Genomic DNA, 18,973 nt, shown 5'->3' with positions numbered 1-18,973 from the left:
TGGGGGCGTCACATAATCTGAGATCTGTCCAGTTTCCTCTAGATCCTGAAACCAAACCAAGGCCTTTCCCTCTATATGGAATGAAGCAAGTTTTATCTTATGTTGTGGTAATGTATTTTGAAATGCAAAGAACTAATTTACCTTGTAAATCCAGCCCGCAGGTTCCTCTCCATGAAAGACAGGGAAGTCTAGGTGCACTGTCCTATTCGATACCTCCCTTATCTGATACTGGTGATGTTGATGTAAAGGTGGTTGCTGTTGGTGCTACATCTTCTCTCTCATTTGAACGCTCGAGGAAGACTCTCCAGGGTTGACCTGCAGATTTCTCCTATGCAACTTCACTGTAATGACAACCAACTATTGTACCATGAACTCATTTTGCATTTTTAATGCTAAAAGCTCTGTATCTAGTTGTAGATATTGGGCATCAGTAGACTTTTTAAGATCTTGGTATTGAGATTCTGAGGATTTTTTTAGGGCAGGGAGCCCATCCTGTAGTTGATTGAGTCTAGTTCTTTCCCATGCTTGTATACTTTTTTTTTTTTTGCACAGAGACCAGTGTCTCTCTGACACCACATTTGTAATGCACCCACCAGAAAATGACAGGAGAATCACAATGACTTGCTCTCTTCGAGGGGAGCAACTCCACAGAGAAAGAAGAAAGAGAGGTTGATGGAAAAATAGGAAATTTCTATAACATTCAAATTAGGGTTTTCTTTACAGTAGTGTTGCAGTATATATACGTTGTCAGATGCACTACCCTTCCATCCCTAAGATTATGGGCGAGACTAAGACAGATAAAAAGACTTTAACATAATGAATAGGCTAAAATACAGTAGCCCAAAAACAAGACACTAATTAACACCCAAATAAACATAAATCTAAGTTAGACCATTAAGACTGAGCCAAACACATCTAACTAAGCTCACAGACTAGACCCATTACAAACTAAAAAGTAAAGACTAGTTGAAGTCTTCTGAAACTTCCCACGTGAATCACTTCCTAGTCAACTGCTTCTACCCGATCCTCTCATCCCCTTCTTTGAGTAGGTTGAACCCTAGGTTGCGCCACCTGTTACATAAGAAAGGAACCTCGATCTCAATAGAGAGGAGATCGACATTCAAGTGAGATACACACATATTGTATATAAGCGTCATGCACTTTTATTAAAAAATATAGATAAATATATGACTCACATAAAACATATATTTTTTTAGTGGTGGATCTCTTTTTTAAAAATAGAATTTTTTGCTTGTATACTTTATGACTATATCTATCATTATTTATTCAAATGTTAAATGATCATAAATTTAAAATAATTTCGAATTTCAAAACCAGCTTGTTTTCTTTTGTCTTCTGTATATAATCTTCGAATACATTTGCTCTTGTGGAGTCGCGCTATTCAATCCTAAGAAAAATAACATAGATCAATCAAAATTTCTCTCTCCCCCGGAAGCACTCAAACCGTAGATACTTTGCACCGAGGACTAAGTGGCAGTATTGTTGTTATCTCCCCTTTAGAGCTCAATCTGCATCTTTTCTCTCTCTGCATCTCAGATCGAATCCACCGTGCATGTAGATCTTTCAATTTTCCGTAACATTTTAGCTCAAAGATTTCTCCAACCCCACTCGAGTTACTCCACACGCCAGACACCCAGTAAGCAAAAAATGACAAAATGAAAGAAAAAAAAGACACAGATGACATGTAATCACATTATCCAAAGAATTGGGATATGGTGCACAGTTGGCAGCACCATAGTGGAGGAAACGATTGATTTAACTTGCAAGGATCAGATAATTCTCACAAGTTTATTCAAAGCCTCTCAATCTTTATTCTATTTTGTCCGACGTTTACTTTTAAGCTTTATTCATTTTGAAGAGAAAGTGTCTGTGGGAGAGAGAGAGAGAGAGGGAGAGAGGAGAGTACAAGATGGCAAGCTGCAACATGGCATCAGCTGCTTCTGGGTTTGTGCTAACAGCAAATGTTACAGGCAGCACAAGCTCATCTGCTAGGAGCAGCATGTTATTCTTCCCTTTGAAGAACAACAGCAGCAGCAGCAGCAGCAGTTCAAGGCTTGTTGTTAGGGCAGCTGAGGAGGGGGCAGCTCCACCACCCGCCCCTGCACCAGTTGGAGGTGAAGCTCCAAAGCCTAAGCCACCTCCAATTGGTCCCAAAAGAGGAGCTAAGGTGAGTTCCCAGTTTATACACACACATATATGTGGTGAAGTGCCAGATGCATTGATTTCAAAGCAACTTGCAGTAGATGAAGGTTCTTTATAACACAATACATGCTTAATTTGTAAAAGAGAATTTCTGGGAAAACAAACTGCCATGAAAGCCTATATAGGATGATGGTGATATCACTCTTCTTGGTCCAATAGCTAGGCTTTGCAACAAGTTCACCCAAAGTAAATAACCCAAACGAAGGTAGGACTTTCTGCCAGTTGAACCCCTGAAATGTTAGCAGCTATCTAGCTCTGAAGAGGAGCTGTGAGGTGTAGATGTGTGATATTTGTGGTGGGGATTCATAGGACCAAGGCATATTGGATATTTTCAAATTGATCGATTTTCAAAAGAAAATACATAAGCAAATTGCGACAAAAAAGACGAAGAAGAAGAGGAAGCTTTAAGAAAAGTTCAATCTTGAGAGGCAAAAACACCTCATAATACTTGTGATTCTATATCCTACTATCAGGGACTAGTAGAATTGGCTGAGTCAAAGTTATTTGTTTCCATTTCACTAGTTTTAGCCATCTTCCCATCATCTTTTACATGTATGATCTGGCCAACAAAAGTGAATGAAAGTACTACTTTCACTGCACAGGTTAAGATTCTTAGGAGAGAGTCTTACTGGTACAATGGCATTGGATCTGTGGTAGCAGTCGACCAGGTCTGTGCTCTGCCTCTCTTTTCCCTTCAATGTTACTCTTTTTTTTTTTCCTCTTTTATCTTACATATTAAGCATAAGTATTTGACTTTCTCTATGGAAATAATGTGTTTCACAGGACCCAAAGACTCGCTACCCGGTGGTGGTTCGGTTCAACAAAGTTAACTATGCTAATGTATCTACAAATAACTATGCTTTGGATGAGATTGTAGAAGTTTAATGAGTCATATGGTTGTTGTACTGTTCTTATAATTGTAATTCTCCCCACTATTCCACCCTCTAGCTTCAGCTTGTTTGTGCCCGGAATCTGTATCATACTCTCTTTGTTCTTGTTTTGTTCGTCCTTATAATGTTATGATTGCTGCTCCGAGTATCCAAATTGATATTGTTCATTACACACACGATACTGGCTGTAATCTGAACCAGTTGTAAGAATAAAAAGGCCAAGATTAATCCTACAGTTATGATTGCAGGACAATCTCTTGCGCCTTCCCCATAAGTTTTCCAATTTGGTACGTGTAATATTGTTGTGAACATCAAATTCTAAGATGAGGATTGTTGCACTCTTCATTTTCATTGTAAAAATCAAATAACTGATTAAGAACAAAGCAAGCGTGAACCAAGGAAACACACAAATACACTCTTTTATTTGGTAGTTCGGCATAGCTTCAATGCGATTTGCTTAAAATGGCTGCTGCTATCAGTACTCAAACGTGGCGCATTACACTTGAGATTCCAAGACTATTCCATCGCATCAGACAATCGTCCAGTTATCCAGAAGCCAAAATTAGCCAACTATTCCTGCATATATTCTGCTGAACTTTAAAACTCTAATAATTGTTTCTTGCTTCAGTATAAACCAAGACCTGACAAATAACCAAAAAACAAAAAAAAAAACTGTAAATAATAAAGCATATAGAGGATTCTCATACATTCTCAAAAGGGTCAATACTTGATGATAATCCCATTAAAGTTGGGTTTTGGGAGGGGGATGACTTACCATCCCATCCTTTTCAACATAATGCTGCCCTTGAGCGGGGCATTGACACGAACAGCTCAAGAGTATAGCATTGCAAGATGATGGTCACTACCATCTTGGACTCTTACACCAAATCTATAAAGCAACGTATGGTAGAACATGGTTCTGTCATAGCCTCAAATTCTAAACCCCAAAATGTAATGCAGTGCTTCTGCTCTAAATAACTCTGTCAACTCTGTTATTGGAGGTAACGATGAAGACAAGGCTGCTAAGCACATCAGTCCAGCTGATACAACCACAAAAGGCAAGATCTCACCAAAAGGAAAACCCATCCACTGCACTTAATGTTAGCGTATAAGTCCAGCTGCAGATCATATTTGTATCATTGACCATACACACATGGTACGATCTCACCAAAAGAAAGCCTACCAATTGCCGTTACTCACTTCCATACATAGTTTAGCTTGGTTCCCAAGGTAATTATTCTCTCCTCACGGAATTGAAATTTTATTCAATGTTTTTCTTGCTCTAAGTTGTATAAAACCCCCTACCTTTGTGCATGATGTACGTAATATAAAAAGCACCAGTTGTAATTCTGCGTTTCTCTCAAACCATGTTAAATGTTCATCAAGGAAAATTATTTGGTACTCTCAGACTATAGACGGCATGATATTCTCATCCCATCATAACATACATGTAATTAAAATTACTTGAGTAAACATTAAATTTTATTGGCATGACATCCTAAGTACTGTGTCTGTGCCCCGGGAAATGAACATATTCTCATCCCAAGATTAATAGAAACTGTTCCTTTGCCCAAGATATATCATCACATTGATTACAATGAGGAGAAATATTCTTGGTTGCATGATTATACAACAACAATTAACTAACTCATTTATCTAAACTACTAAAGCCATCCAGTTATATGCAGGATGGTTCAGTCTCCGTTGATGTCTCATGCAATGATCAACTACAAGTCTACATCTGAAGTGCAGGGCTGACAAAATTAAACCATTCTAAAATTATCCCACTAATGGAAAAGGCTAAAACACCCTCATTTAAGTTGCCTTTCTGGACACAAACTGAAAAGGTCTAACCTTGTACAACCATAAGGTTGGTAGCAGAAACTTGTGAGTCCCTGTAGTGGATGTGCCAGAGAGTTAGTAGAGCAAATGAAATGGAAGATCTGGACAATGCCTTCTCACCAATTTGGCATGAATGCATGTATCCAAAGCTTCTGCTTGAATGGTGGAAGCCAGCCGGAATATATTCAGCAATTGCAATTAGTTGTAGACAAGTTACACATGGCTAATAGGATTTTTGGCCCTGCTTGTGTTCTTTGGCAGAGCTGGAGGTCCAAAGTTCGAGAAAAATTGGTGTGTGAGTGTATGTTTTTTTGGGGGTGGGGGTGGGGGAGGGGGAGAGAGAGAGATGCACAATTTTCCCAGTTTGGAGCAGCCTGTTATGATAACTATAATGAATTTTAGAGCTAATAAAACAATATGAAAAAACTGCTCATTTCCTTCTCTTGTGATAATTATCAAAATTAACCTTGGCACTATCAAATTGAACGCTTAGTAGTAGACCCTACTGTTCATATTTTTGGCAGAGAATCAATCATGGATGTTTTCACAGTCATGATCTTCATTGTGTTGGTGAAATATCTTCCAAATAGTTAAAAGTAGGAACAACTCAATAACTTAATACATATGCCTCCAGCATGATATCATAGTATGCATGTTCATCATCATACCTTGCCATTGATAACAATCCTCCTTGTATATCAAAAGAATAATACAACAAAAATACTAATAATCTTGCTCACAAGAAAAAAAGTCGGCTATATGTTAAATGCACGAGAAAAACCTATTCTAACAGAACACTGCATAGGTAGGAAGTCAGGGGGAGGACAGTAAAAAGAACACATAAATTAAAGTATAAATAACCAACAGATATCACTAAGTTCACAAGAAGGCATCATATCTTTTATCATAAAGGAGTGAAGGGATGTATTATAATTCCAGGAAGCTGTGGAGAAAGAGCCGTTTGTAAACAAGATAGTTTCTTCAAAGTATTCTTCCATCCATGCCATCCAGGAGACCTGACCACATCCCCTTTGCAGGAGGTAATTGTGCAACAAAAGCATTCCAAGGAGGGTAACCAACACCACTGCCACGGACACGCCCATCCATCCTCAAAGATAGATACCTGCAAAATGAATTACAAAAAAAAAAAAAACCTAAAATCGCTTAAACACACTTATGCTAACTTACCACAACTATTCCAAGAGTATCTGTCCCACAAACAAACCTTTTACAGCTGATTATATGGATTGAAAAACTCAGTAAAATTTTTCTTTCCAATCTCTAAAGATGAACAATGATTCGGGCCATATTTCATTACTATCAAAAGGAAAGAAAATAAATACAAGAATTAAATAAGGGGGGTGTGGTTGGGAGATGTTGGAATCTAACATGGCGTTAATTATAATAGAATAAGGTATGCATATATGCATGTCAAATTCATGAACTTCACTGTTCAAATGTATAATACATAGAATACTTACACAGGAGAATCAGAGGAGACACCAGCCAGCTTCTTCTGTTCATCTAACCACCTATTGTTGATAAGGAGAACATTAGCTATGAGAGAGATAGCAACGGTTTTATAAACTCTTTTTTTAATGAACCTGGTTACTCACTTGGACCACTCAGAAATATTAAAAGGAGCCAGCTGCCAGAGTCTCTTCCTTTTGGCGGTAATATCCTGTGTCTCTTCATTTTCATCAAACTCAAAACCAGGTAGATTTCCATCTGTAGCAAAGGGTACTACAAGCACCCCTCTGTCCAAAAGGCCTTCAGTGAAAGGTTCACTTAATCGAAAAGACTCTGCAACAAAGGATGCAGGGCCAGCACAGATTACAAGGCGAGCAATCCCTCTCAAAGAGCTGAGAGGAATAACTCTCTTTTCGTCCACACGGAGCTTAAGATTTGAAAGGCTTTCCTCTCTTGAGAGCCTAGCCAGTTGTGCATTCTTAGCAGTATTATCCCTTGAATAAAGAAATGCAAAAAGAGATACTGCTCCAATGTCTATGCCAAGACCGTTCAAGATTTCGGGTACTGCAGCTGCCCTTGATGAATTTGTTAATGCAGCAATCAATTGCGTGGTTGCTATTAATCCCCCCAGAGAACCACTTGCTATGAAAGCAAGATAAAAGAACATCCGAAAAGACCGAAAGGGAGAGAGAACTTCGCTGCGTATCTTGGCTGTAGAACTGGAGAACAAATAAAATTATGCTTACAAGGGAGCCTCACATGTAAAACAGAACTTGATAGCAGAAGCATGAGTTGGAAGTACTATGAAAAAGAAAATAAAAATTACTAAAATGAGAAGGGAGAATCAAGGTTTGCCACAGCCATGACGAAATGAAGGCCGATCTGAGTGTCATATTCCAAAAATTAAAAATAAAACCATACAGAAAAGGTATGGATGACAAATAATTAGTCTTTAAGTCTATGTTATCTGCACAAATGACCCGATCCGATAATTTTTCCTATAGTTACTTCTTTTAATTTATCAATAGCCAAAAACAAAAGTAGTCTTAAATGTTGTGGCTGCTTCCACATGAAAGACCTCATTTTACGGGCTTAGGACCCTGCAAGCATGCAGTAATGCAAATATTGCATTCTTATGGTCACAAGACCCAACGAGTCAGTACATAACTATGTTAAGGAAAATTTCAATTGGGGTAGTTACAAGCATAAGGGGACCTAAATGTAAACGTACTTTATCATAACACGAAAACTTAAGCCCTCAAAACACAGATAATGAACCTTGAAAGTTAGAACCAGATGCTAAACCAAAACTAATACATATATGATGAATACAATTCAGAGAGGGAACCAACCACACAAATTTGTATGCGCAACATTTGCTCGAGACGTTGGACTTAACCCTCTCACTTCACTCACAATAATACATGCCACAGTAAAGCACTGAACATCCAAAAGAAATTCTGAACTCCAAAACGGCCCCAATCAAAATTTAATGTGTAAGCAAGCGGAGAGAAGAGAGAGAAAGCACCTAATTTCTGTAGATGGGGAAGACTTATTAGCAGTGGAGCGGGTGATAGTTGAAGAACCTCGCTTTGGGGGGCGTGGAGAGAGGGATGATGCTGCAACAAAGTTGTTAGAATGGACCCATCCAGTGTTTCTAAGAACATGAGATGGCCAGCAGAGGAATCTGAAGATTTTGTCGTTGTTGTTGCTGCCGCCTTTTGATTGATGAGGATAATTCGGGGGTCTGAGAACGTACGGACCGTTAGCCACAGAGGCCATGGCTATGCTCTACTTTAGCTGGTGAAAGTTTGCCGCTTGTTAGCATAATATTTTGCTAACCCGTGTTTTTGGATGGATGACCAAAATACTGCCACGAAGACGGTTGACCGTTGCCACCTCCTTGTTCCGTTGTTGTGTACCTCTGATATTTGTAATATTTCTATAATTATTTTCAATTTAAAAAACAATGGCTATATATTTTCATAAAGAAAAAATTCAATCATAATTTTTTTTTTTAAATTTCTTATTTTTACAAGAGAAAGGGGTGTTGCATCTTTATCTAAGCGTCACCGTAGGATTTTGTTAGCTGAGAATTGGGTAGGAGAGGTTTTTGATAGTTGGAAGTTACGTGTGTTAATTCAAAGAGAAATGATAGTTTAAGAGTACATGTGTGCTGCATAATTATTTTAAAAAAATTAAATAAATATGAAATTTATATAAAAAATAATTAATTTTATAATAGTAACCTCACTCTTTTTTAAAGTTATTATACGGCATTTATACACTCAATAACTATATGTAATATTACTCTAATTCAAATCGAGTTTAAGCCATAATCTAAAACTTTGTTTTAGAAAATTCAATAAACTTTTAAACAACTAACACTACTAAATTAAGGTGAATTCTATCTTTCAAGTTGAATTTAAGCTGAGTTTACACCTAACTTCATTAAAAAATTCAATATATCTTTAGACAATCAATACTAATAAGTGGCGTAGCACATTTAGGCCCCCGACCCGATCCGAAAGTTTTGAACTCAATTACTCGACCCAGAATGAAAAGTTTGAAAACAGAACTCTTTCATTGTGCTTTTGAAAAATCTCGGTTAGGGTCGGTTAATTTCCAATAACCGAAGCGCTACCGCACCTCAATACGCCCTTTCTCTGCCTTTTTTTATCAGTCTCAAACCAATTCCTTTATTTTTCCTTTTCTTTTTTTTGGAACTTTGGCTTTAGAACCTCTTCGCCTGCTTGCTCCAGAGTTACCAAATGGCCTCTTTACAAATTTTGAAATCCCCTTTCACTCTGGTTTCAATTCCCCTGCCAAACTTTCCAAGAAAATCGAGCTTGGAATTGGATTCCAAGAAAAATTTTATAAGATTTGGTTGGAGTAGGAGATCCAGGTACTATATGACCAAAGGTTTTAGGTAGGATAAAGCCTATCCCGAACCGACCCGATAAAGCATATTTCGACCCGACCCGAAAAACATGCCTTCCAAAGTACCTGAATTCCCAATTAACTGCTTATCCAAAAATTGACTGGCCAAAAGGTAATCGGTATTCAGAAACGTTTCCTTTTTTTTTTTTCCCCACCTTAATAACCTAAAATATGAGATCTTGAAAACTCCATGTTTCCTTCGCTAAGAAAACACTTAGCGACCAAATAGAGAGTTACTTTCTTTTCCTACCCTAATAAAAACAAGTGTCAATAAAACAAAAACAAAACTTGAAACTAAAGACAAAGAAAGAAATACGAAAGACGAAGAATGAACCAAGTAGGAGAAGCCCGCTGTTGCTTTGGTTGTCACTGTCTCGAGTTTCACAATAGACCCTAAAACCTTTGGCAGGGAAATTGAAATCGGAGTGAAAAGGGATTTCAAAATTTGTAGAGAGGCCATTTGGTAACTTTGGAGCAAATAGGTGAAGAAGTTCTAGAGCGATTTCATTGCCAGAGTTCAAAATAAAATAAAATAAAATAAAATAAAAACAAAAAGAAAGGAACTGGTTTGAGACCGAAGAAGGAGGAGGTGGGGAGAGGGCGTATTGACATGTAGTAGTACTTCGATTACTGGAAATTAACCAACTCTAACCGAGATTTTTTGGAAGCATAACAAAATAGTTCCATTTTCAAACTTTTCATTATGGTATTTCGGAATTCGGGTATTTCGAAAGGCATGTTTTCCAGGTCGGGTCAGAATAGGCTTTATCGGATCGGGTCAACAGTCCTACTAATAACACCACATACATGCCAAACAATATGAAAGCAACTCAAACCATTGAAGTTCTGAACAAGAACTTTTGATATATTTATTAATATATCAAATATATTAATAATATACATGTATGTCACATCAATTAATATTTAAAAAAAAAAAAAACATTACAATTCAATAATGAGTCCCAAATAAATATTAAGTTTATGCTATGCGCCAAAATTCTTTTGATAAAATTCCAATGCCTAAAGAAAGTCAAATCGAATGTAATATTTATCACTTATCTGAAGAGTATTAATTTTCTTAGTCAAAATACCATATTGGTCAATCTGAATGTCTATTTTATGGCCAATTATACTATCATGCACAATCTAGTGGGAAACTTCATCGAAGATGTCCCAGACTCTAGCATAGCAAAAGCATTTAAATAAATAAAGTTACTCCTAATCTTTTGAATTTTAGAAGCTTATAACAGACTAAGAAAAACCCATTTCATCATTTGTTCAACCACCCGAACTCCTTACCAGGTTAGAAAGAAAAGGCATATACCTTACAAGAATGGAAGAAGTGAAGTTACTAGGAGCTTGGCCTAGTGTTTATGGCTACAGAGTGATATGGGCTCTGAAGCTCAAGGGTGTCAAATTTGAATATGTAGAAGAGGATCTTTCCAATAAGAGTGATCTTCTTTTGAAGTACAACCCAGTTCATAAGAAGATCCCTGTGCTCGTTCATGGTGGAAATCCAATTGCTGAGTCCACTGTTATTGTTGAGTACATAGAGGAGGTTTGGCCCCATGATTCCTTGCTTCCGGATGACCCATATGAGAAAGCCAGGGCTCGGTTTTGGACAAAGTTTGAAGAGGACAAGGTAATACATATTTTAAATCTCTCTATTTATTTCAACTTCTTTGGTTTCAAATTGTTTCAAGAATTAATCTTTTGCTTGATAAAAGTGAACTGGAAAGTGTAAAAAAATCTGGCAAAAAATATGACTGAGTCTCTAATCACATGTTTCTGGATTCCATAGAGCCCCACTTTCTTTGGTTTCTTTCATTTTGTGGGAGAAGAGCAAGAGAAGGCAACAAGAGATGCCAAAGAGGTGCTGAAAATAATAGAAGATCATGGACTTGGGGATAGGCAGTTCTTTGGAGGCAATAAGATTGGATTAACTGACCTAGCCTTTGGATGGTTAGCAGCTGGCTGGCTTGACGTCATGGAAGAAGCAGTTGGTGTCAAACTGATGGAAGCTAATAGCTTTCCACGCTTACATGCTTGGACTAAACGCTTCAAGGAAGTCCCTGTGATCAAGGAGAACCTTCCTGCTCGAGATGACATGTTGCCGTATTTCAAGCGCCTGAGGCAGATATTTATTGCATCTTCAACATCATAAATGTCAGCTTTGGAATTTTCCATGTATGCTTTGTTCTTTATGTTTCGTTATTCAGAGTTGGAGTTATAGAGAATAAGTACTGCAGAGGTTTCAATGAATATATTCCCACACTTTCATTGATAGAAATCTGTATTGTTATATACAAGAATGAAGAGAAGCTAATTTAGGAAATACATATACGGTAATGCTAGAATTATGCTAAAGTTTACAGCAGACAGCTATATAATACAAAAATAGAATCAGCTACAAGTATGGAATTGATGACCGAATATTTGTCATGATTTTAGGCTAAACATGCTCTGTTTTGATTTGAGTAGAATCCACGCATGTTTCCCTTATAGGAGTAGAGCTTGGACAATATCTATCATTTGAGATATATCTATTATCTATGGGGCTAAGATTTAGACATTTATTTCCATCCAAGTACGAAAAAAAGTGGATCCGTTTTAGGCCAAACTGCACCAATAGCTTCAAAGGGTAGGGAGGCCCTTTGTTGTCATTGAGAATGCCCGAGGAGTTTTGCAACTCTTGAGCAGTTAACCCATTTAGATTTTGTCTGGCTTATGGCTCTGTGAGCTAGCTTGCTTGTTATTTCTGAACAATTTTCATCCCTCGGCCAATTTGTTATGGGCTTTGTATAATAACATGCTTGTTTGGCTCGATAAATGCTTAACAAGCATGGAGACAAATTAGAGTGCCTGATTAGACACATATTGAACAGATTTCCTATTCCTAGCAGTTATAATTTTTTTCGTTTGATGTATGGGCCACTACATAGCTTAAAACTCATGATTTGACAAGATGCTTGTGCAATGATGGAGGTTCTTTCCCAGGGAATGGAAAGGAATCGCAAGATACCTCGAGTGATATTGTCAACTCGTGCAAATATATGCAAACACAACTCACAGACAATCATGTAAGGTTATGTTTACACTTTGATAGCGGAAATAATAGACTTAAGGCAATCATGCTAGGAAACCTAATATAGGTAATGATGTGAAGGTAGGAAACACACATACTCGTATTATCAAATCTCAAATCCAGGGGACCCATTTCTTTCTTCTTTCTTTCTTTCTTTCTTTCTTTCTTTCTCACTTCTTCGAGTACTGTACCCATTTCAATATATGCCTCTATTTGCGGCTTGTAATTTTAAAGGTTTAAGAAGAAAATATGATTTGTGTTATGAAGTCAATGAAAATGAAAGAGTTTCAAGAGATTGATAGAGAGCGAGAGAGGTGATTCTTTTATTGATTTGTATATCATATAACATCAATATACCCATATATATAGGGTTACAAAAGAGACTATGCTTTTGACGACTAACACTATACATTTGACGGCTAGCTAACTATGCTTTTGACGACTAGCACTATGCGTTTGACGGCTAGCTAAATGTGGTCATACAATTCAAGATAGTTTATAACACTTCCCATTTGGATGACCATATTTAAAGAATATGCCTCGTTAAAACCTTGCTAAGGAAAAACCCTGTGGGAAAAAAACTAATGACGAAGGAAAAATAATACAATATTCATGTGTACAGTCGAGTGTTTTAAGATTGTCTCATTAAAACCTTGTAAAGGAAAACCTAGTGGGATAAAACCTTAGCGAAAGAAAAAGAGTACAATCAGCACAAGTCTTCAAGACATTACTTCCCCTGAAAAGTGTATGATAACAGGTCTTCAAATCTCCGCATTCCAATGTTTTGCATAATTTTCTTAAATGTTGCAGTTGGTAATGCTTTTGTGAATAAATCTGCCAGATTATCACTTGATCGTATCTGCTTGACGTTAATTTCACATTTCTCCTGAAGTTCATGAGTATAAAAGAATTTAGGTGAAATATATTTGGTTCTATCACCTTTGATATATCCTCCTCTAATTTGAGTAATACAAGCAGCATTATCTTCGTATTAAGTTGTTGGACTATCATTAATCACTGGAAGACCACACTTTTCTTGAATATGTTGAATCATTGATCTTAGCCAAATGCATTCTCGACTTGCCTTATGAATTACAATGATCTCTTTGTTTGGATCTGAAAGATAACTCGCATCTATACATCCAACTAACTGTGGACTTGGTCCATGTTGATAAAATAATCACAACTAGATCTTTCTGCTCATCACTACTCTTCTGGAGTTGTACTCTTCTGGAGTTCTTGTAAATAATACAGTTAGTGGAGAATTCATCAACATTAAACCGCTAACCTCATTTTTTAATAAAAACGGTGGCCAGCTTTTTAGATCAGACAAGCACCGCGGATTTTCAACTCTTCTGTAGGTGTCAGGCGTGCTGTCAGGCGTCGCAACTGTCGGGCGTGCTGTCAGGCGCCGCAAAGCTATGAAGTTATATTTCGTTTCTTTTCTCTTGCTTCACGAGAGATGCTGTATCATAATTTTCTCTATAAAAGAGATATTCAGCTCATCTTCATTCTCATCTCATCTTCTTCACTTTTCTGTAATCATACTGTATTTTTACTCTGCAATCTCTTTCTGCATTCTTATCCTATAATGGCTCAGCGATCTTCTCATGACCAATATATGAGGTACTCTACACCTCGTTCATTAGCTGTTCCTGCTTCTACCACAGGTGCTATCATGCAATATAATGATCTGACTCATAGGTCAGATAATGAAACTATCTATGAGCTTGTGAGTCTCGGTACCTGATACTCATCATCCATTGTCGCATTTTCTCAGCGACTGCAATTCAAAACTTGTGGAGTTGACAATCTCCACGAGAATATTGCTATACTTCAGCGACTTCTTCTGGAGTCCAACATGAAGATAGAATCAATAAAGTAAGAGAATAGGAATTTAAAATCCTTGCTTAAATCTTCTTTTCGATTGCCCACCCCTTTAGATAGGGATGCCATGCAGATTCTTGAAGAACAAGAGCGTTTGAAAAATGAGGCAAAGTGCCTCAAATTTCTGTAATTCTTGCTTCAAGATAATAAAATAATATTTCACAAATATTCATATTTGTGTTTCTATCTTTTGGTAGATGTTCTATGTGCTCCCTTTTATTTCTTCTTTAATAATGCACACTTCATATCAAACCCATAATATGAATCTGAAATACTAATTGTATTAAAAGATGGTATTTCATGACTAATAACATCATCCATCTTCCCCTTGAAGCCGCAAGGGTTTCAGATTTATATTTCAAATATGTGCAGTTTCATGAGCTTTTCTGGAGTCTCAATGACATTTAAATCATATATATAAACTGCAATAATAGCTTGTTTCCATTTGCGTTTGGATTGCTTTAGATCATATAAGGATCTTTGAAACTTGATAGAATACATATTTCCAGATGTATTCATATTAGAAACTTCAAACATTTTCTATCCTTCAGGGATTTTCATATATATATCATGATCCAATGATCCATATAAATATGCAGTTAATCATGCATATCCAAACTCTCGGTAACTTTCAAGCTAATAAAAATCTTAATATGATTTCAACCACTTTAAAATCATATCAATATTGTTTCTTCGAGAAACTAACTTGTGATTTCTATATCACATTTTCATATTAAAAGTTTCAGGTTTTTTATATCATGTATATAAATATCCACTGATATTTAACAAAAATTACCTTTTTAGGTGTTTGAACTTCAAGTCCATATTTATCACATTTTACTTAGTAATATCAATTCTGCAGGAATTGAGAAACTGACTCGTGATTTATATATCACATTTTTATTTCCTTTCCATAAATACCCACTGACATTCAACAAGCATCACCTCTTTAGGTGTTTGGACTATAAGTCCCGATGCATCATATTTTACTAGTGAATTAATTCTGCAGGAATTGTTTCTTTCAAATTTGGCCAATATTTTACGTCGTATTCTTCGACGGTTCTTGATTCACTTTCTCCATTACTTCTGGTAATGTCAATTGCCATCTTATATGGATATACGTTGTCGACAACGATTTTATTTCTATCCATAATTTCTCCAATATTCATGAAATGTATCAAGATCTCGTTATTTTCAGGTACCTGTCCCTCTTCAAGGGAAGACATTTTTATGAAAAACCTCTTCAGGAGGCACTCTTCAGGAGATTTATACTCTTCAAGAGTTTATATAAGAGAATTTTATACAGAAAATTTGGATGGACTTTATTGCTTGTTCTGTGGGTATGGCCTCTTCAGGAGCACCAAATTATTTGTGCATTTCTCTCTTGAGATGCTCCATCTTTCACAGGCTTTTAGATATGTCTTTAGACTGCTGAATTTCTTAATTGTCCTACAGAGACTTCAAACCTCACTTGAATTTTAGCAGCTAGAATATGAGACATTTTTATCTTATTGCATCCAAAATTTAATTATCATCTGAACTTCTGGTTCACATATGATAATCAAGATAACGTCGAATAATTTCATCTTATTTGCTTCAAGCAAATTTTTCTTTCCACTTCTGGTGGTAAGACTTTATAGTAAAAGAATCTTCTGGTTCTTTTATGGACGTCCATATGAAAATCATTCGACTTATCGTAATTGATTTTGGATTATCAAGATAACCATGAAAAGATACAAATATTTTGAATCATATCACCTTTTGATGCATCATAATATTTGATTCAATAATTTGTATAATATCATCTCAAAGTGAAAGTTTACAGCTTTTCCAATAAGAGCTTCTGGCCCGAAAAGATATTCATTATCACGTCCAATCTCTTAGTTTCTTTGAATGAAACGCATCATTCTTTTTACTTCAGGGAATAGAATGATATAAATTCATTATCATTCACTTCAGGGAATGATGTAGATCTACTAAGACGTGATTAATGATTCTTATCAAAAGCTCATTATTTTGCTCAGTCACTGAAAGACCTGATACAAATTTAGAATATATTGTAAACGTTTGCATTTCATATTGCTACTTCAGGAGCATACTCGATATTGCTACCTCAGGAGCACATTCGAGACGTTCATTCAAATATATATTCTTTCCACAATTTCAATTATGCAATTTCAGGTGCATAAATCATAATGAACTTTTGGTACAAGTATCAATCATTTAAATTATGAGATACTCAAAAGCTATTATTGATTTAGAGCGATCCTTCAGGGATGCTCCATTTTCATTCTCAGATAAATCATATCATAAATAATTTATAACAAGTATAAAAGAATAAATAAAACTTGTATCTAAACTATGTAAATAAATATAGAATTTATCAAATAATAATAATGAATATAACCATAAATATTCACTTCAGCAATTATAAATAATATATTAAAAACTTATTTGAAGTTGAAGATTACTAACTTTAGAAATTTGAAGTAGAAGATCATTTAATCTTATCGTGATACCTGTGATCTCGGTCTTCAAATGCTCCAACGTAACCAAATGCTGAGGTGATATTTGTGATCTCGGATTCAATAATTTATCAAATAATACCTGTGATAGCTGTTGACTTTAATCCTCCAACGTAACCAAATGTTTTACTCCTCCCACCTGCTTTCTATTCCTCGCAAGTTGTTTGAATAAAAACAAAAAACAAAAGTAGTAAGGTCCCATGTGTTTCTAAAAGTAAATCCGTCCAAAATGAAAAAGGGGAAGAAAACTTTGCTTTTTGATTTGGAAAAAGCTCCAAACGTTTTTCCCAAGAGTCACGTGAATGTGTCTCCATTTCATTTTGAAAAGAAGCCAAAAACCTGGTGCCCCACTTTTCTTTTTCTCTGTCTTGTGAGTCACTTTTAAAGACTTTGTTAAAAAGTCTTAAAGTCTTATCCCTACTTTTCTAAATGGGTTCCAGTAGCGCTCAGGCAAGTCTGAACTGAAACGCACTCACAACACAGCAAAAAGCCGTGATTTGAAGAAAGATATTAGGGAGGATTTGGACCAAATATAGAAAAGAACTTCTTCATTAATGTTGCGGTATCGGCACAAGCGAAATCTTCTTCAGCTTCTCCGTGTTCCTGAAACCTGCAAAAGTAATAATCATTACCAAACGAAGCTCTGAAGCCTTCCTCTAGATCTGAGGTTGGGTTCCAGGCAATCATAGCTCCCCAGTCATGGCCGACAAAGAAGACCTGCTCCTTCAGGCCAACCAGCCCGGCCGTCCGTTCGCAGTCATCATGAAGGACTGGGTAGAGCCACCTGAGAGTCCCGAACAGGACCCCCCTTCCGAGCTCTCCCCGAGATGATCCACTGGTACAGCCGGCACCTCTTGCTTTAAGTCTCAAAAGCCACCTCCGAGTACATAAGCACCGACGAAGAGGAACAACATGCTGAGACCCAGAAAAAAATCCTCCCATGTTGCCGTCCGATTTCCCCTTTACTCTCTGTCATTGATTTTGTTTGCACACCGGCCAACGTAGAGATGAAACGAAGTCTCTGTTTGTAGCAAGGAAAACCAAGTCCTTTTATACAACAGACCAATTCTTATGTAAATTAGAGCTGCATCTGCTGGATCTATTTTCATTGGATCTATACAACTGCAGAATCTCTGCGGTCTGTGATGACTACTGCAGACGTATCGTCCGGTCAACTTTAATCGTTGAGCCTCGAACTGTATCAGGCCAGGGCCAGAGCATGCTCGCCGTAAGACTATAACTGCCATGGACGTCGTCTATGCTTTGAATCGGCAGGGCAGGACCCGTTATCGAGCAGCACTGAGCTGCAACTCCTTCCCGATTCGCCAATACCCAGAATAAACCGGAGGATCCGAGCGTACGAGACGGCTGCCAATGGAAACTCACAGATCATCTTGCTGGATGCTCAGGAGAAACTAAAAAGAAATTCAACGGAGGAAGCCAACGAACAAGCACCAGATCTGAGAAAGGAGAGAAAAAAAAACTGAACGACAGTCCGTGTTCAATATATGTTTCGGCTTGCAGTTTCACCTCCAATTTCCACTTTTTCCGAGAAAGAAAATGGAGTTGGGAAAGAGGAGGAAGATCACGAGAATCGTGCTGATAACGTGTTATGAAGTCAATGAAAATAAAAGAGTTTCAAGAGATTGAGAGAGAGCGAGAGAGGAGATTCTCTATTGATCTGTATATCATATAACATCAATATACCCATATATATAGGGTTACAAAAGAGACTATGCTTTTGACGACTAGCACTATACATTTGACGGCTAGCTAACTATGCTTTTGACGACTAGCACTATGCGTTTGACGACTAGTTAAATGTGGTCATACAATTCAAGATGGTTTATAACAATTTGATGATTTTGTATTTCCTGTCAATCAATAAGATTCGAGAATTTTGACTAAACGTTTCCAACTTGCACCAACAGTTTGTTTGATGTAGGCAATGACTTGTTTAGGACAATTTAAGCGACTGCTTGTTTCATTTCATGAAATAGTTAGTTGATAGCAAGAGTTAGATACACTCTAAAATGAAACCAGTCCGATTATTATTGTGCTTCCATGAACACTGGAGAAAACATCATTTTCTGCCCAACCGTTATTATTCT

At 36.9% G+C, this 18,973-nt stretch overlaps 4 protein-coding genes across 4 annotated transcripts; 2 read left to right on the top strand and 2 right to left on the bottom strand.

Moving 5' to 3' along the window:
• The first annotated feature begins 1,836 nt into the window (after positions 1–1,836).
• Positions 1,837–3,267, top strand: LOC122306098 (photosystem I reaction center subunit IV, chloroplastic). The gene is made up of 3 exons (XM_043118495.1): positions 1,837–2,188; positions 2,826–2,891; positions 3,007–3,267. The coding sequence occupies exons 1-3, from the start codon at positions 1,931–1,933 to the stop codon at positions 3,106–3,108; spliced, it is 426 nt and encodes a 141-aa protein (XP_042974429.1). The 5' UTR covers positions 1,837–1,930; the 3' UTR covers positions 3,109–3,267.
• A 2,337-nt stretch (positions 3,268–5,604) lies between these two features.
• Positions 5,605–8,272, bottom strand: LOC122306096 (protein LOW PSII ACCUMULATION 1, chloroplastic). The gene is made up of 4 exons (XM_043118494.1): positions 7,954–8,272; positions 6,572–7,144; positions 6,437–6,487; positions 5,605–6,078 (listed from the first exon to the last, which is right to left on the bottom strand). Exons 1-4 carry the CDS (start codon positions 8,205–8,207, stop codon positions 5,937–5,939), a joined length of 1,020 nt encoding a protein of 339 aa, XP_042974428.1. The 5' UTR covers positions 8,208–8,272; the 3' UTR covers positions 5,605–5,936.
• Positions 8,273–10,528: 2,256 nt separating this feature from the next.
• Positions 10,529–11,775, top strand: LOC122307863 (probable glutathione S-transferase). Its single transcript, XM_043120975.1, has 2 exons — positions 10,529–11,007; positions 11,167–11,775. The coding sequence occupies exons 1-2, from the start codon at positions 10,699–10,701 to the stop codon at positions 11,527–11,529; spliced, it is 672 nt and encodes a 223-aa protein (XP_042976909.1). The 5' UTR covers positions 10,529–10,698; the 3' UTR covers positions 11,530–11,775.
• A 5,597-nt stretch (positions 11,776–17,372) lies between these two features.
• On the bottom strand, positions 17,373–17,804 carry LOC122306542. The gene has a single exon (XM_043118968.1). It carries the CDS (start codon positions 17,802–17,804, stop codon positions 17,373–17,375), a length of 432 nt encoding a protein of 143 aa, XP_042974902.1.
• Between the last annotated feature and the right edge of the window lie 1,169 nt (positions 17,805–18,973).

This window comes from Carya illinoinensis, chromosome 4, assembly GCF_018687715.1.
Source record: "Carya illinoinensis cultivar Pawnee chromosome 4, C.illinoinensisPawnee_v1, whole genome shotgun sequence".
NCBI lineage: Eukaryota > Viridiplantae > Streptophyta > Magnoliopsida > Fagales > Juglandaceae > Carya > Carya illinoinensis.
This window is presented reverse-complemented; position numbering and strand designations above follow the sequence as displayed.

Excerpts from the sequence above, each read along its gene's own strand:
- LOC122306098 (XM_043118495.1), top strand. The coding sequence starts at position 1,931 with ATGGCAAGCTGCAACATGGCATCAGCTGCTTCTGGGTTTGTGCTAACA. Across the intron at positions 2,189-2,825 it reads GTCCCAAAAGAGGAGCTAAG|GTTAAGATTCTTAGGAGAGA; the intron begins GTGAGTTCCCAG and ends TTCACTGCACAG. Across the intron at positions 2,892-3,006 it reads CTGTGGTAGCAGTCGACCAG|GACCCAAAGACTCGCTACCC; the intron begins GTCTGTGCTCTG and ends TGTGTTTCACAG.
- LOC122306096 (XM_043118494.1), bottom strand. The coding sequence starts at position 8,207 with ATGGCCTCTGTGGCTAACGGTCCGTACGTTCTCAGACCCCCGAATTAT. Across the intron at positions 7,145-7,953 it reads TCCCCATCTACAGAAATTAG|TTCTACAGCCAAGATACGCA; the intron begins GTGCTTTCTCTC and ends TTTGTTCTCCAG. Across the intron at positions 6,079-6,436 it reads GTCTCCTCTGATTCTCCTGT|GTATCTATCTTTGAGGATGG; the intron begins GTAAGTATTCTA and ends TTCATTTTGCAG.
- LOC122307863 (XM_043120975.1), top strand. The coding sequence starts at position 10,699 with ATGGAAGAAGTGAAGTTACTAGGAGCTTGGCCTAGTGTTTATGGCTAC. Across the intron at positions 11,008-11,166 it reads CAAAGTTTGAAGAGGACAAG|AGCCCCACTTTCTTTGGTTT; the intron begins GTAATACATATT and ends TGGATTCCATAG.
- LOC122306542 (XM_043118968.1), bottom strand. The coding sequence starts at position 17,804 with ATGGGAGGATTTTTTTCTGGGTCTCAGCATGTTGTTCCTCTTCGTCGG.